The 17,991-nt window shown below is 48.1% G+C and overlaps 1 protein-coding gene across 5 annotated transcripts in view; it reads right to left on the reverse strand.

Moving 5' to 3' along the window:
* Positions 1–17,991, reverse strand: part of AKAP11 (A-kinase anchoring protein 11) — a 246,602-nt gene that overhangs the window by 96,057 nt on the left and 132,554 nt on the right. For all 5 annotated transcript variants that reach the window (XR_010214542.1, XR_010214538.1, XM_063952864.1 and 2 more), the window contains exon 6: positions 9,753–10,014. Coding sequence is in view for 3 of the 5 variants with exons in the window: in XM_063952864.1 (XP_063808934.1) it covers positions 9,753–10,014 (262 nt within the window). In the remaining 2 variants the exon portion in view is untranslated. The remainder of the gene's footprint in view (positions 1–9,752; positions 10,015–17,991) is intronic.

The raw sequence follows: 17,991 nt of genomic DNA on the forward strand, positions 1-17,991 counted from the left end.
CACAAGCTGAGTAGCCGGCTGTCCTATGTCGTCAAACCTTTTATGTAAGGAGCTGACACTGTCACGTAATTCCTTCCATAAGTCCATCCACACTGGTGTCGACCCCGCAGGGGGTGATATCACATTCACAGGCATTTGCTCCGCCTCCACATCATTATCCTCATCATACATGTCGACACAGCAGTACCGACACAGCAGACACACAGGGAATGCTCTTACAGAGGACAGGACCCCACAAAGCCCTTTGGGGAGACAGAGGGAGAGTATGCCAGCACACACCAGGGCGCTATATAACACAGGGATATCACTATACAGAGTGTTTTCCCCTATAGCTGCCTATAATATATATATATACTGCGCCTAAATTGTGCCCCCCCTCTCTTTTTTACCCTTTCTGTAGTGCAGGACTGCAGGGGAGAGCCAGGGAGCTTCCTTCCAGCGAAGCTGTGAGGGAATAATGGCGCCAGTGTGCTGAGGGAGTTGGCTCCGCCCCTTTTTCGGCGGGCTTTCTCCCGCTATTTTATCGTTTCTGGCAGGGGTTAATATACACCTATATAGCCTCTGGGGCTATATATGGTGTTAGTTTTGCCAGCCAAGGTGTTATTATTGCTGCTCAGGGCGCCCCCCCCCCCCCAGCGCCCTGCACCCATCAGTGACCGCAGTGTGTGGTGTGCATGAGGAGCAATGGCGCACAGCTGCAGTGCTGTGCGCTACCTTGGAGAAGACCGAAGTCTTCAGCCGCCGATTTTCCGGACCACCTTCTTGTTTCTGGCTCTGTAAGGGGGACGGCGGCGCGGCTCCGGGAACGGACGACGAGGTCGGGTCCTGTGTTCGATCCCTCTGGAGCTAATGGTGTCCAGTAGCCTAAGAAGCCCAAGCTACCACCACTTAGGTAGGTTCGCTTCTTCTCCCCTTAGTCCCTCGTTGCAGTGAGCCTGTTGCCAGCAGGTCTCACTGAAAATAAAAAACCTAAACTATACTTTCTTCTAGGAGCTCAGGAGAGCCCCTAGTGTGTATCCAGCTCAGCCGGGCACAGAAATCTAACTGAGGCTTGGAGGAGGGTCATAGGGGGAGGAGCCAGTGCACACCAGATAGTCCTAAATCTTTCTTTAGATGTCCCCAGTCTCCTGCGGAGCCGTCTATTCCCCATGGTCCTTACGGAGTCCCCAGCATCCACTAGGACGTCAGAGAAATTCACAGGACTGAAAGAGGTGAAAAAGAACTGGAGAGGATTATATACAGAGAATCAACAAAGAAGAACTGCGCACCATAATTGCTTTAGGAACATTGGCACAGAAAGGGTTAAACCTTGATAATGAAGTTAGATCTATCATCTGCAAGTAGGATCCAAAAACAGCTATAACTGAGATCCAAAAACAGCTATAATTGAGACTTTGGACTCTCAACACAATATATTAGTTAATTCAGATATCCCATCAGATGGATACCCAATTATTACCAATACACTCATCTGTACTACATTTTTATTCAGGTTCAAGCTAATTTTACATCGCTTCACATTACTTGAGCTTGTTATATATATATATTTGATTCTTCTTGATTTTATTCTATTTTTATTTCATTTCATTTTTACTTTCATTTATTTTACCAACATCACCATCATTTTCCAGTCTATATTCAGCATTTATATCATATATATATTTATATTCCATTAAGGTCTTTATCGATATATTTTTATTTTATTTTTATTTTCTGTTTCATCATTAGCATTCCCAGCTGGTGTATAAACACAGGTGCTTCTTCCATTTCACCAATTTTATCTAAGTTTAGTTTAACCCAACATCTACCACAGGACTAGGCAATTAAGCTTTAATTGTGCTCTCAGCAGGAAATGAAGCAAATCCCATTCCACAAAGGTTCTCCCCTCATACGACAGATTGACAGTTCCAACATCCAATAAAATTCTTGGATCAATGGACGAATAGCAGAGAATCCCACCATCCTGCTATATAACTCCAGACACAGCCCGATCACTGCAAAGACTCCCAGAGGAAGACCAAATCGGTTGAAACGCGTTGGAGAATATAGGACACCCAATCCACATCAACAGACAGCAGCAAAGTGCAAGAAAAGATCGAGAGCAACGGCGCTGACAAGTCACCGGTAAGCCGCAACAGACAGACTGGCAGAAAGAGGATCCCGCAGGTGAATCTCCGTAGTGGAGAAGTGTGTCCCAGCCGCAGGTTCCGTTCAGACCCTGCAGGCAGAGCACCCTCTCCCCCGACAACGACTAACCCGGCGCACGGAGCCAACTCACGGGGAGATCCGTAAAAGGACGAACCGAGGTAAGGCACGGACGCAGAGGGGTAAGTCAGTCCGGAGCAGCCCGGAGATCCCGCAGCCCACCCGCACCTGTGCCCCTTATCTCACGGCCGCAACGACAGTGCACCATCACTTGCCCCCAAACGTTAGAGGTACGAGACGCCGTCCTCTATCTGTAAAGAGACTTATAAGGACAATCACAGTCTGGTTAGGACTAGGACCTTTTGATTTAATTTTCTTTAACCCATTCACCAATTTATGCCTCCTTTTAGAGTCAGCATCAGTTGATAAGACTTAAAGACTCATTACCAGCCGTAGTGGTATACAGACAGAGCACCTGTGAAGAATCCATTCACAAGTGACAACATTTATGACTTCTAACTCATGATCATATCTGCATTTTCCCTCATTTTCACTGCTTAATTGTTTTAGTGCAGACTTGCACCTTTCAAGTTTTGTTTTTCAAAGATTTCTTCTATTTTCCCTACATCAATGATCTTTATTTCCTATTTTTATTTGCCCACAGTAGCATCAAAATACTTGCTTAGGGTTATTACCATTCAATAAAATAAGATTTTACTCACCGGTAAATCTATTTCTCGTAGTCCGTAGTGGATGCTGGGGACTCCGTAAGGACCATGGGGATTAGCGGCTCCGCAGGAGACTGGGCACAGCTAAGAAAGATTTAGGACTACCTGGTGTGCACTGGCTCCTCCCACTATGACCCTCCTCCAGACTTCAGTAAGGATACTGTGCCCGGAAGAGCTGACACAATAAGGAAGGATTTTGAATCCCGGGTAAGACTCATACCAGCCACACCAATCACACCGTATAACTCGTGATAATATACCCAGTTAACAGTATGAACACAACAATGCCTCTCAAAGGATGGCTCAACAATAACCCTTGTAGTTAACAATAACTATATACAAGTATTGCAGACAGTCCGCACTTGGGACGGGCGCCCAGCATCCACTACGGACTACGAGAAATAGATTTACCGGTGAGTAAAATCTTATTTTCTCTGACGTCCTAGTGGATGCTGGGGACTCCGTAAGGACCATGGGGATTAAACCAAAGCTCCCAAACGGGCGGGAGAGTGCGGATGACTCTGCAGCACCATATGAGAGAACTCCAGGTCCTCCTCAGCCAGGGTATCAAATTTGTAGAATTTTGCAAACGTGTTTGCCCCTGACCAAGTAGCAGCTCGGCAAAGTTGTAAAGCCGAGACCCCTCGGGCAGCCGCCCAAGAAGAGCCCACTTTCCTCGTGGAATGGGCTTTTACAGATTTAGGCTGCGGCAGGCCAGCCACCGAATGCGCAAGCTGAATTGTGCTACAAATCCAGCGAGCAATAGTCTGCTTTGAAGCAGGAGCACCCATCTTGTTTGGTGCATACAGGATAAATAGCGAGTCAGTCTTCCTGACTCCAGCCGTCCTGGAAACATAAATTTTCAAGGCCCTGACTACGTCCAGTAACTTGGAGTCCTCCAAGTCCCTAGTAGCCGCAGGCACCACGATAGGTTGGTTCAAGTGAAAAGTTGATACCACCTTAGGAAGAAACTGGGGACGAGTCCTCAATTCTGCCCTATCCATATGGAAAATCAAATAGGGGCTTTTACATGACAAAGCCGCCAATTCTGACACACGCCTTGCCGAAGCCAAGGCCAAAAGCATGACCACTTTCCACGTGAGATATTTTAAAACCTCGGTTTTGAGTGGCTCAAACCAATGTGACTTTAGGAAACCCAACACCACGTTGAGGTCCCACGGTGCCACTGGAGGCACAAAAGGAGGCTGAATATGCAGCACTCCCTTGACAAATGTCTGAAGCCAGTTCTTTTTGGAAGAAAATCGACAGAGCCGAAATCTGGACCCTAATGGAACCCAGTTTTAGGCCCATAGTCACCCCTGACTGTAGGAAGTGCAGAAATCGACCTAGCTGGAATTCCTCCATTGGGGCCTTCCTGGCCTCACACCACGCAACATATTTTCGCCATATGCGGTGATAATGTTGTACGGTTACATCTTTTCTAGCTTTAATAAGCGTAGGAATGACTTCCTCCGGAATACCTTTTTCTTTTAGGATCCGGTGTTCAACCGCCATGCCGTTAAACGCAGCCGCGGTAAGTCTTGGAACAGACAGGGCCCCTGCAGCAGCAGGTCCTGTCTGAGCGGCAGAGGCCATGGGTCCTCTGAGATTAATTCTTGAAGTTCCGGGTACCAAGACCTTCTTGGCCAATCTGGAACAATGAGAATAGTTCTTACTCCTCTTTTCTTTATTATCCTCAGTACCTTGGGTATGAGAGGAAGAGGAGGGAACACATAAACCGACCGGTACACCCACGGTGTCACTAGAGCGTCCACAGCTATCGCCTGAGGGTCTCTTGACCTGGCGCAATATTTTTCTAGCTTTTTGTTTAAGCGGGACGCCATCATGTCCACCTGTGGCTTTTCCCAACGGTTTACAATCAGTTGGAAGACTTCTGGATGAAGTCCCCACTCTCCCGGGTGGAGGTCGTGCCTGCTGAGGAAGTCTGCTTCCCAGTTGTCCACTCCCGGAATGAACACTGCTGACAGTTCTAACACGTGATTTTCCGCCCATCGGAGAATCCTTGTGGCTTCTGCCATCGCCGTCCTGCTTCTTGTGCCGCCCTGTCGATTTACATGGGCGACTGCCGTGATGTTGTCTGACTGGATCAGAACCGGGTGGTTTTGAAGCAGGGGCTTTGCTTGACTTAGGGCATTGTAAATGGCCCTCAGTTCCAGAACATTTATGTGTAGGGAAGTCTCCTGACTTGACCAAAGTCCTTGGAAGTTTCTTCCCCGTGTGACTGCAAACCAGCCACGAAGGCTGGCATCCGTGGTCACCAGGACCCAGTCCTGTATGCCGAATCTGCGGCCCTCTCTGAGATGAGCACTCTGCAGCCACCACAGCAGAGACACCCTGGTCCTTGGAGACAGGGTTATCAGCCGATGCATTTGAAGATGCGATCCGGACCATTGGTCCAACAGGTCCCACTGAAAGGTTCTGGCATGGAACCTGCCGAATGGAATCGCTTCGTAGGAAGCTACCATCTTTCCCAGGACTCGCGTGCAATGATGCACCGACACCTGTTTTGGTTTCAGGAGGCCTCTCACTAGAGATGACAGCTCCTTGGCTTTCTCCTCTGGGAGAAACACTTTTTTTCTGGACTGTGTCCAGAATCATCCCCAGGAACAGTAGACGTGTCGCCGGAACCAGCTGAGACTTTGGAATATTCAGAATCCAACCGTGCTGGTGTAGCACCTCCTGAGATAATGCTACGCCGACCAACAACTGCTCTCTGGACCTCGCCCTTATCAGGAGATCGTCCAAGTATGGGATAATTAAAACTCCCTTTTTCCGAAGGAGTATCATCATTTCGGCCATTACCTTGGTAAACACCCTCGGTGCCGTGGACAGGCCGAACGGCAACGTCTGGAATTGGTAATGACAATCCTGTACCACAAATCTGAGGTACTCCTGGTGAGGATTGTAAATGGGGACATGCAGGTAAGCATCCTTGATGTCCAGAGATACCATGTAATCTCCCTCTTCCAGGCTTGCAATAACCGCCCTGAGCGATTCCATCTTGAACTTGAATTTTCTTAAATATGTGTTCAAGGATTTCAAATTTAGAATGGGTCTCACCGAACCGTCCGGTTTCGGTACCACAAACATTGTGGAATAGTAACCCCGTCCTTGTTGAAGTAGGGCCACCTTGACTATCACCTGCTGGGAATACAGCTTGTGAATTGCCTCTAACACAGCCTCCCTTTCTGAAGGAGTCGTTGGTAAGGCAGATTTGAGGAAACGGCGGGGGGGGGGGGGGGGGGGTTGTCTCGAATTCCAGCCTGTACCCCTGAGATACCACTTGAAGGATCCAGAGATCTACCTGTGAGCGAGCCCACTGATTGCTGAAGTTTTTGAGACGGTCCCCCACCGTACCTGGCTCCGCCTGCTGAGCCCCAGCGTCATGCGGCGGACTTAGCAGAAGAAGCGGGGGGAGGACTTTTGTTCCTGGGAAGTGGCTGTATGCTGCAGCTTTTTTCCCCTACCTCTGCCTCTGGGCAGAAAGGACGCGCCTCTACCCCGTCTGCTCTTTTGGGGGCGAAAGGACTGCACCTGATAATACGGTGCTCTCTTTGGTTGTGAGGGGACATGTGGCAAAAATGCTGACTTCCCAGCTGTTGCTGTGGACACTAAGTCTGAAAGACCATCCCCGAACAACTCCTCACCCTTATAACGCAAAACTTCCATGTGCCTTTTAGAATCTGCATCACCTGTCCACTGCCGGGTCCATAACCCTCTCCTGGCACAAATGGACAGTGCACTTATTTTTGATGCCAGCCGGCATATATCCCTCTGTGCATCTCTTATGTAAAAGACAGCGTCTTTAATATGCTCTACGTTTAGCAATATAGTGTCCCTGTCTAGGGTGTCAATGTTTTCTGACAGGGAGTCTGACCATGCAGCTGCAGCACTGCACATCCATGCTGAGGCAATAGCTGGTCTCAGTATAATACCAGTGTGTGTATATATAGCTTTCTGGAGAGCCACCTGCTTTCTGTCAGCAGGTTCCTTTAGGGCGGCCGTATCCTGGGACGGCAGTGCCACCTTTTTTGATAAGCACGTAAGTGCTTTATCCACCCTAGGGGGTGTTTCCCAACGTGACCTATCCTCTGGCGGGAAAGGGTACGCCATTAGTAATTTTTTTGAAATTACCAATTTTTTATCGGGGGAAGCCCACGCTAGTTCACACACTTCATTCAATTCTTCAGAAGGGGGAAAAACTACTGGTAGTTTTTTCTCCCCAAACATAAAACCCTTTTTTGTGGTACCTGGGGTCACCTCAGAAATGTGTAAAACATTTTTCATTGCCTCAATCATATAACGAGTGGCCCTATTGGACATTACATTAGTCTCTTCGTCGTCGACACTGGTATCAGTATCCGTGTCGACATCTGTGTCTGCCATCTGAGGTAGCGGGCGTTTTAGAGCCCCTGATGACTTTTGAGACGTCTGGGCAGGCACGGGCTGAGAAGCCGGCTGCCCCGCATTTGGCATGTCGTCAAATTTTTTATGTAAGGAGTCGACACTTACGCGTAATTCCTTCCACAAGTCCATCCACTCCGGTGTCTGCCCCGCAGGGGGTGACAACACATTTATAGGCACCTGCTCCTCCTCCACATAAGTCTCCTCATCAAACATGTCGACACAGCCGTACCGACACACCGCACACACAGAGGGAATGCTCTGACAGAAGACAGGACCACACAAAGCCCTTTGGGGAGACAGAGAGAGAGTATGCCAGCACACACCAGAGCGCTATATAAATCAGGGATTAACTAAATTATATCTCCTTATAGCTGCTATATGTATATTGCGCCTAAATTTAGTGCCCCCCCTCTCTTTTTTACCCTTTTCTGTAGTGTAGACTGCAGGGGAGAGCCAGGGAGCTTCCTTCCAGCGGAGCTGTGAGGGAGAAATGGCGCCAGTGTGCTGAGGGAGATAGCTCCGCCCCTTTTTCGGCTGACTTTTCTCCCGCTTTTTTATGGATTCTGGCAGGGGTATTTATCACATATATAGCCTCTGGGGCTATATATTGTGATATATTTGCCAGCCAAGGTGTATTTATTGCTTCTCAGGGCGCCCCCCCCAGCGCCCTGCACCCTCAGTGACCGGAGTGTGAAGTGTGTATGAGGAGCAATGGCGCACAGCTGCAGTGCTGTGCGCTATCTTGGTGAAGACTGATGTCTTCTGCCGCCGATTTTCCGGATTCTTCTTGCTTCTGGCTCTGTAATGGGGCCGGCGGCGCGGCTCCGGGACCGAACACCAATGGCCGGTTCCATGCGGTCGATCCCTCTGGAGCTACTGGTGTCCAGTAGCCTAAGAAGCCCAAGCTACCACCAGTTAGGTAGGTTCGCTTCTTCTCCCCTTAGTCCCTCGCTGCAGTGAGTCTGTTGCCAGCAGATCTCACTGTAAAATAAAAAACCTAAAATATACTTTCTCTCTAGGAGCTCAGGAGAGCCCCTAGTGTGCATCCAGCTCAGCCGGGCACAGGATTCTAACTGAAGTCTGGAGGAGGGTCATAGTGGGAGGAGCCAGTGCACACCAGGTAGTCCTAAATCTTTCTTAGCTGTGCCCAGTCTCCTGCGGAGCCGCTATTCCCCATGGTCCTTACGGAGTCCCCAGCATCCACTAGGACGTCAGAGAAATATTCATTTTTTTTATTCATCAATATTCGTGTTGCACAATATTTTCATAAGGAGACACCACTGTAGGGGTTGAGCGCTGTTAGGCTTAGCAGCCACTTTGTTTGTGTAGTAGTAAGAGGGTAAGGACACCCGTTAACAAGCAGCACATCCCTAACAGTACAGATTCATCACCAAAGTGCGCAGATTACCCCTGGCATTATACCTATGATTAAAACCGTTAGTATGTGACTGTAGACACAGTACACAACACCAGCGATTAAATCCGGTATTACACGTAATGGGTAAATACTGTGACAAACTATATATATGACCCTGACGAACCTAGTCTCTTAGGGTACAGAATATAGTGATAGGTACTGTATATCTGGGAAACACTGAAAAGTGAAACCACACAGCAGATACAGGCACACAGTCACAGGCAATGCAGATAGTTATTAGGACAATAAAACTGCACTGGACTAGTATATGGACACAGCAGGTATATATCAGAATACTTGTACAATATATCATGTAATAGGTGCACTTTTTCTTAACTAACGCTGTCTGTATAGAAAGAAGCCAAGCGAACCAGGAGAGCGAATGTGACCTTGTGCATAAAGCCGGAGCGTCTCTGCCGCAAGTAACCGGGAAAAGGCCTCGGGAGTATGCGACACCGCTTGAGAGGAGATAGAGCTGCAGCACTGAAGTGTCACCATGACATACAGCGCTGACAGCCCAGTTTCGAAGAAGTTTACTGTCAGAAAAAGCTTCTTCAGGGCTGCCCAGTGCAGCCCACCTGTTAAGTGACCTGCTGCTGCAGACACCAACTGAAACTGAACTAACAGTGTCTGGTGGCGGGATTATAGAGTAGGCCCCAATGCATCCTGGGACAGCCTAAAGCTTTAGCCTGTTGGTGCCTCTGGATCAAGATCCACTCTACCCCCAATGTTTCCCTGTGGAAACCAATGTAACCTGCTGTTGAAAAGTATCTAACTTGCCACAAGTTGTGGCGGGGGATATTTATCACCAGAGCAATTCAACATTACTCCAGTGTGGGAACAGCTGCTCCAAAAAATAGCCACCCCTGCGATCAGGAACACTGATTATTTGCATGGTTTCTATAGTCCGTAAGCTGAAAAATCGCAGTTGCGTAGGCTTTAGCATAAAAATTGGAATCAGGCCCTATGTAATTTTAAATGCACAGCTTCCCTATTCTGGCCAAGATAAACAACTAACAGAAATGACAGCGTACCTTGGTTCTCATTTGAATTTACAGGCTCCTCTTCATCCAAATGCTCAAATGCAGTTACAAAGTCATCCTCGATTGAAGAGACAGATTGATTTGTGTCATCATCTTCATGGTGATCTGTCTTGCTTATTCTAGTAAAATCTTCTTGCTCCATTGCATACTTAACACCGGCTGTATATTTGCTCAGCAGGACAAACAAAGAGTCACTTTTGAAGAATGGAAATGATATGGAGGTCATCATACACACCGCTCCTGAAAATAAACGCTACAAAAAGGAAAGAAAGAAAAAATGTAGATGACATCACCAAAAAAATAATTCTGAAAGCCAACCATATTAAAAGCTTAATATTACTACTACTAAATTTGGGGTATAATGAGGGGGAACCTCCATGACAATATATATATATGTGTATGAGATGTGGGCAATTCTGCAACAGTGCCCAATGGACAGGTAAGATGTCTCCATGAATGATTGCTTGATTGAGATACTTTTAGAGAACAATATGTTCCATACACAATCATTAGAATTGCATGGCATCATCCTTGAGGATAAAACAAGCAAATAATAGTAGTAATAGTCCTTAGGACAGTGGTTCTCAAACTTTTTTGAATCGCGGCGCCCTAGAGTATCAGAAATTACCCGTAGGCCAAAATATTTGTAATTGAGAAATTTTAGAAAGAAATAAGGAGAGTTATGGTAGTAACATAGTAACTAAGGTTGAAAAAAGACAATTGTCTATCGAGTTCAACCTATTTGTGGTCTCCTATGCAGTCTTATTATAGGACTAGTTATTTTTATGCTAGGACTAGTTAAATTAACTATAATGAGTGCCTACGCACCATAACCCTGAATATCTTTATCCAACAGGAATTTATCTAACCCATTCTTAAAGGTGTTGACTGAGTCCACAGTTACTACTCTCTCAAGCAGGGAATTCCAAACACGTATTGTCCTTACTGTGAAAAAACCTTTTCGCCTCAATGTGCGGAAACTCCTCTCCTCTAACCTAAGCGAGTGACCACGTGTCCTGATCTTATAGAAAACAGGTCTTTCCCAAGCTCTGTGTATTGACCCCTTATATATTTGTAGATGTTGATCATGTCCCATCTTAGTCTCCTCTTTTCCAATGTAAACATGCCTAGCCTTGCAAGCCTTTCCTCGTATTCCAGCGTCTCCATGCCCTTGATTAGTTTGGTCGCCCGCCTCTGAACCTTTTCTAGCTCCAGGATATCCTTTTTGTAATATGGTGCCCAAAATTGCACACAGTAGACTTACCATTGTTAACTCCTTCTGCAAGGTACATTGGTTCCACAGGAAAACATCAGGGTGTAGAGTGGATCTTGATCCAGAGGCACCAACAGGCTAAAGCTTTACGCTGTCCCAGGATGCATTGGGGCCTCCTCTATAAACCCCGCCTCCAGGCACTGTGAGCTTAGTTTCGTTAACCAGTCAAATGTAAGAGCAGGCAAGAGAGAAGGCATAAGTTAGTCACATAAAACCACATTCTCACGACAGGAGAAGGTACCAGCAGCTAATGCCATACAAACCCATAGAAGCTAGGTGCGTCAGGGTGGGCACCCTGTGGAACCAATGTACCTCGCAAAAAGAGAGTTAACAATGGTAAGTCTACCATAACTCTCCTTTTCTGCAGCAGGATACATTGGTTTCCACAGGGAAACATCAGGGATATCCTAAAGCAGTTCCTCAAGGGAGGGGACACGCCTTAGCGGGCATGAGAACCTGGTGTCCAAAGGAAGCATCCTGGGAGGTGGAAGAATCAAAAGCATAAAACCTAATAAATGTGTTCACTGAGGAGCACGTAGCCGCCTTGCACAATTGTTTTGCGGACGCATCACGGCGGGCCGCCCAAGAAGGTCCAACAGACCGAGTAGAATGGGCATTAATAGCAGCAGGAGCTGAAAGTCCAGCCTGCGCATAAGCTTGTGCAATCACCATTCTATCAATCTGGCCAAAGTTTGCTTATTCGCAGGCCAGCCACGTTTGTGGAAACCAAACAGTACTAAAGGGAATCTGACCCCCTGATAGAGGCAGTCCTCTCCACATAAATACGAAGAGCCCTTACCACATCCAAAGAATGCTCTTTGGAAGACAAGTCTGAAGAGATAAAAGCTGAAACTACAATCTCTTGGTTAAGGTGAAAAGATGACACCACCTTAGGCAAATAACCCGGTCGAGTTCATAGAACTGCCTGGTCCCTGTGAAAAATCAAATAGGGTGGACGACAGGACAAAGCGCCTAACTCCGATAGCCGTCTTGCAGAGGCAATAGCCAGCAAAAACAGGACCTTGGCCGTGAGCCATTTAAGGTCCGCCAACTCAAGAGGTTCAAATGGAGACATTTGCAGGGCCTTTAGTACAACAGTCAAATCCCATGGAGCCACAGGAGGGACATAGGGAGGCTGACTCCTAAGTACGCCCTGAGTGAAAGTATGAACATCAGGTATAGATGCAATTTTCCTCTGAAACCATACTTACAAGGCAGATATATGAACCTTAAGGGTGGCCAGATGAAGACCTAGGTTAAGGCCTCATTGCAGAAAAACCAGGAATCTGGACATTCTGAATCGATATGCATCATAATTCTTATCAGCACACCAGGAGAAGTAAGAATTCCAGACTCTGTAATAAATCCGGGCAGAAGCCGGTTTGGAGGCTTTCACCATAATCTGAATAACCGCCTCGGAAAAACCTTTGGCTCTCAGGAGTGATGCTTCAAGAGCCATCAGTCAAAGCCAGTCTGGCCAGGTCTGGGTAAAGACAAGGGCCCGGTACGAGACGGTCCGGGCGCTGCGGAAGTAGAAGGGGTCTCTCTCTGTCGCTATACCCTGCAGGTCTGAGAATCAACACGCTGGAGCAACTAGAAGTAGTATTCCTCCTTCTTGTTTGAACTTCCGTAGTACCCTGGGCAGGAGTGACACTGGAGGGAACACGTAGGGCAGCCGAAAGTTCCAAGGAATCGACAGTGTGTCCACGAACGCTGCTTGAGGATCCCTGGTCCTTGATCCGAAGATCGGTACCTTGTGATTGTGTCGAGAAGCCATGAGGTGTACGTCCGGTAGGCCCCATCTGTCCACTAGTACTTGAAAGACTTCTGGATGAAGACTCCACTCTCCGGTGTGCACGTCCTGGCGACTAAGGAAGTCCGCTTCCCAGTTTAGGACACCTGAAATTAACACTGACGATATTGCTGGCAGATGGTGTCCCGCCCAACCAGAGTTGGACTGGCCCACAAGGGAAACCACCGGTGGGCCCTACTGCCCCGGGGCCACCCTCTTCTCTAGGCATCAGGTTCCAGACTGTGCTGCTACTAATCTAGTACATTATCATGCATGCACTACAGTATTTACTGTATATATTTATCTAGGGGACCAACACTTGCAAAATGGTTAGGCAAACCAATCTGGCGGCTGGGCACACCCCCTCTAGAGACTGGGCACACCCCAAAACATGGACCCCTACCACTGTATTCACCTGGTGGGCCCTACATGTCCCAGTCCGACACTGTGCCCAACTAAGGATTTTTGACACTTTCCTCATTGCCATGCGGTTTTGAAGGCCGCCTTGATGGTTTATGTATGCCACCATGGTGGCGTTGTATGACTGTACTTGAACCGCCCTCAACTCCAAAATGTTTATTGGGAGGAGTGATTCCTTCTTGGTCCAGCGACCCTGAAATGAGTGTTGCTCCAACACCGCAACCCATCCCCTGAGACTGGCATCCGTTTTAAGCAGGACCCAGTCAGGGATCCAGAAGGTACGGCCCCTGTTTAATCACTGGTCCTGTAGCCACCAGGTCAGCGACAGACGAACCTCCGGAGTTAAAGTGATCATCTGAGATCTGATCCGATGAGGTTGGCCGTCCCATTTGGAAAGTATTAACCTCTGTAAAAGGGCGGGAATAAAATTGAGCGTACTCTACCATGTCGAATACCGACACCATCAGACTAAGTACTTGCATCGCCGAGTGTATTGACATTCGCTGGCGACAAAGGAAGCATCTTTGTAGCATGTCTAGACTTTAGTAAGGCATTTGACCCTGTCCCACATCGCAGACTGCTAAATAAACTTGAAAGCGTGGGGGTGGATTATAAAACTGTTAAATGGATAAGAACCTGGTTGCAGGATAGGAAACAGACAGTTGTAGTAAATGGAGTGCAATCAATGGAGGGAAATGTTACCATTGGAGTACCCCAGGGATCTGTACTTGGACCAGTTCTCTTTACTATCTTTGTTGGTGACATTGCAATTGGTATTGGGGAAAGTATGCCTTTTTGCAGATGATACAAAGATATGCAACAGGGTAGACACACCGGGAGGGGTAAAACAAATGATTGATGACCTAGCTAGGATTGAGAAATGGTCAAGAACGTGGTAACTACAGTTTAATGATAAAAAATGCCAATTCATGCACTTGAATCTCAAAAACCCAAAGGCTAAATATAGTATCAAGGGTACTATAATGGAAACTACTGAGGAGGAAAGGGATTTAGGAGTCACTATTTCAAGTGACTTAAAGGCAGGAAAACAATGCAACAAAGCAATGAGAAAGGCATGTCAGATGCTTGGTTGCATAGGGAAAGGAATTAGTAGCAGGGGAAAAAAATAAGATTTTACTTACCGGTAAATCTTTTTCTCGTAGTCCGTAGAGGATGCTGGGACTCCGTAAGGACCATGGGGATTAGACGGGCTCCGCAGGAGATAGGGCACTTTAAGAAAGCTTTGGACTCTGGGTGTGCACTGGCTCCTCCCTCTATGCCCCTCCTCCAGACCTCAGTTAGGAAAACTGTGCCCAGAGGAGATGGACAGTACGAGGAAGGATTTTTGTAAATCTAAGGGCGAGATCCATACCAGCCACACCAATCACACCGTAGAACTTGTGATAAACTTACCCAGTTAACAGTATGAATAACAACATAGCCACGGTTCCACCGAAAAACTATAACATAACCCTTATGTAAGCAATAACTATATACAAGTCTTGCAGAAGAAGTCCGCACTTGGGACAGGCGCCCAGCATCCTCTACGGACTACGAGAAATAGATTTACCGGTAAGTAAAATCTTATTTTCTCCAACGTCCTTGAGGATGCTGGGACTCCGTAAGGACCATGGGGATTATACCAAAGCTCCCAAACGGGCAGGAGAGTGCGGATGACTCTGCAGCACCGATTGAGCAAACAGGAGGTCCTCCTCAGCCAGGGTATCAAACTTATAGAACTTTGCAAAGGTGTTTGTCCCCGACCAAGTAGCTGCCCGGCACAACTGTAATGCCGAGACCCCTTGGGCAGCCGCCCAAGAAGAGCCCACTTTCCTAGTGGAGTGGGCCTTAACCGATTTCGGTAACGGCAATCCTGCCGTAGAATGCGCCTGCTGAATCGTGTTACAGATCCAGCGAGCAATAGTCTGCTTTGAAGCAGGAGCGCCAACCTTGTTGGCCGCATACAGAACGAACAAAGCTTCAGTCTTCCTGATTCTAGCCGTTCTGGTCACATAAATCTTCAAAGCCCTGACTACATCCAGGGACTCGGAATCCTCCTAGTCCCGTGTAGCCACAGGCACGACAATAGGTTGGTTCACTTGAAAAGATGAGAAAACTTTTGGCAGAAAGTGAGGGCGAGTCCTCAACTCTGCCCTATCCACGTGAAAAACCAAGTATGGGCTTTTATGTGATAAAGCCGCCAATTCGGAAACACGTCTTGCCGAAGCGAACGCCAACAACATGACCACTTTTCACGTGAGGTATTTCAACTCCACAGTTTTGAGTGGTTCAAACCAAGGTGACTTGAGGAAACGTAACACCACGTTAAGATCCCAAGGCGCCACCGGAGGCACAAAGGGAGGCTGAATATGCAGCACTCCCTTCACAAAGGTCTGTACTTCAGGAATAGAGGCCAATTCTCTTTGAAAGAAAATGGATAAGGCCGAAATCTGGACCTTTATGGACCCTAATTTTAGGCCCAAAGTCACTCTTGTTTGAAGGAATTGAAGTAGACGGCACAAATGGAACTCCTCCGTAGGAGCAGCTCTGGCATCACACCAAGAAACATATTTCCGCGATATACGGTGATAATGTTTTAACGTCACGTCTTTCCTAGCCTTGATCAGGGTAGGAATGACTTCCTCCGGAATCCCTTTTTCCACTAGGATCCGGCGTTCAACCGCCATGCCGTCAAACGCAGCCGCGGTAAGTCTGGGAACAGACAGGGCCCCTGCCGCTGCAGGTCCTGCCTTAGAGGAAGAGGCCACGGATCCCCTGCGAGCAACTCTTGCAGCTCTGGATACCAAGTCCTCCGTGGCCAATCTGGAACAATGAGTATTGTTCTGACCCTGCTTCTTCGTATTATTCTCAACACCTTGGGTATGAGAGAAAGAGGAGGAAACACATAGACCGATCTGAACACCCAAGGTGTCACCAGAGCGTCTACCGCTACCGCCTGAGGGTCCCTTGACCTGGCGCAATACCGCTTTAGCTTTTTGTTGAGACGGGATGCCATCATGTCGATTTGAGGCAGTCCCCAACGATCCGTGATCTGTGCGAAGACTTCTTGATGAAGTCCCCACTCTCCCGGATGCAGGTCGTGCCTGCTGAGGAAGTCCGCCTCCCAGTTGTCCACCCCCGGGATGAACACCGCTGACAGCGCGCTTACATGGCCTTCCGCCCAGCGTAGAATCCTGGTCGCTTCTGCCATGGCCATTCTGCTCCTTGTTCCGCCTTGGCGGTTTATGAGCCACTGCCGTGACATTGTCTGACTGAATCAGAACCGGTTTTCTCCGAAGCAATTCCTCCGCTTGACGCAGGGCGTTGTATATGGCCCTCAACTCCAGGACGTTGATGTGGAGACAAGACTCTAGGCTTGACCAGAGACTTTGGAAATTTCTTCCCAGTGTCACTGCTCCCCAGCCTCGGAGGCTTGCGTCCGTGGTCACCAGGACCCAGTCCTGAATGCCGAACCTGCGACCTTCTAGTAGGTGAGCACTGTTCGGCCACCACAGGAGAGATACCCTGGTCCTGGGAGACAGGGTGATCCTTTGATGCATTTGTAAATGGGACCCGGACCACTTGTCCAAGAGGTCCCATTGAAAAGTCCTCGCATGGAACCTGCCGAAAGGGATGGCCTTGTAGAAAGCCACCATCTTCCCCAGGACCCGCGTGCAATAATGCACTGAAACCTTTTTTGGTTTTAATAGGTTCCTGACCATGGCTATAAGTTCCTGAACCTTTTTGATCGGAAGAAAAACCTTTTTCTGGTCTGTGTCTAGAATCAGCCCCAAAAAGGTCAGACGCGTTGTAGGGACTAGCTGGGACTTCGGTATATTGAGAATCCAGCCGTGTATCTGCAATGTCTGCATGGACAGAGACACGCTGTCCAGCAACCTCTACCGAGATCTCGCCTTTATGAGGAGATCGTCCAAGTATGGGATAATTGTGACCCCCTGCCTGCGCAGGAGCACCATCATTTCCGCCATTACCTTGGTGAAAATTCTCGGGGCCGTGGAAAGCCCAAACGGCAACGTCTGAAATTGGTAGTGACAGTCCTGCACTGCAAATCTCAGGAACGTCTGATGCGGGGGGAATATCGGAACATGAAGGTAAGCATCCTTTATGTCCAGGGACACCATCCAATCCCCCCCCCTCCAGGCTGGCGATGACCGCCCTGAGTGATTCCATTTTGAACTTGAACCTCTTCAAGTACAGGTTCAGAGATTTCAGGTTTAAAATGGGTCTGACCGAACCGTCCAGTTTCGGGACCACAAACAGGGTTGAGTAATATCCCTCTCCTTGCTGGATATGAGGAACTGTGACAATCACCCGTTGAATATACAATTTTTGGATTGCTGCCAACACTAGCTCCCTCTCTGACGGGGAAGCCGGCAGAGCCAATTTGAAAAATCGGCGAGGAGGCAAGTCTTCGAATTCCAGCCTGTATCCCTGAGAAACAATCTATAATGCCCAGGGATCCACCTGCGAGTGAACCCAGACGTGGCTGAAAAACCGAAGACGAGCCCCCCCCCGGACCTGCCTCCCCTCGGAAAGCCCCAGCGTCATGCGGTGGACTTTGCAGACGCAGGGGAGGACTTCTGCTCTTGGGAACTAGCTGTGGTGCAGCTTTTTTTTCCCTGCCTTTCCCTCTGGCAACAAAGGATGATCCACGTACCTTCTTGTTTTTATTGGAACGAATGGACTGCATTTGATAATGAGGTACCTTTTTTGTATGCTGCGGG

The sequence above is a fragment of the Pseudophryne corroboree genome, chromosome 2 (assembly GCF_028390025.1).
Source record: "Pseudophryne corroboree isolate aPseCor3 chromosome 2, aPseCor3.hap2, whole genome shotgun sequence".
In the NCBI taxonomy this organism is placed as follows: Eukaryota; Metazoa; Chordata; class Amphibia; order Anura; family Myobatrachidae; genus Pseudophryne; species Pseudophryne corroboree.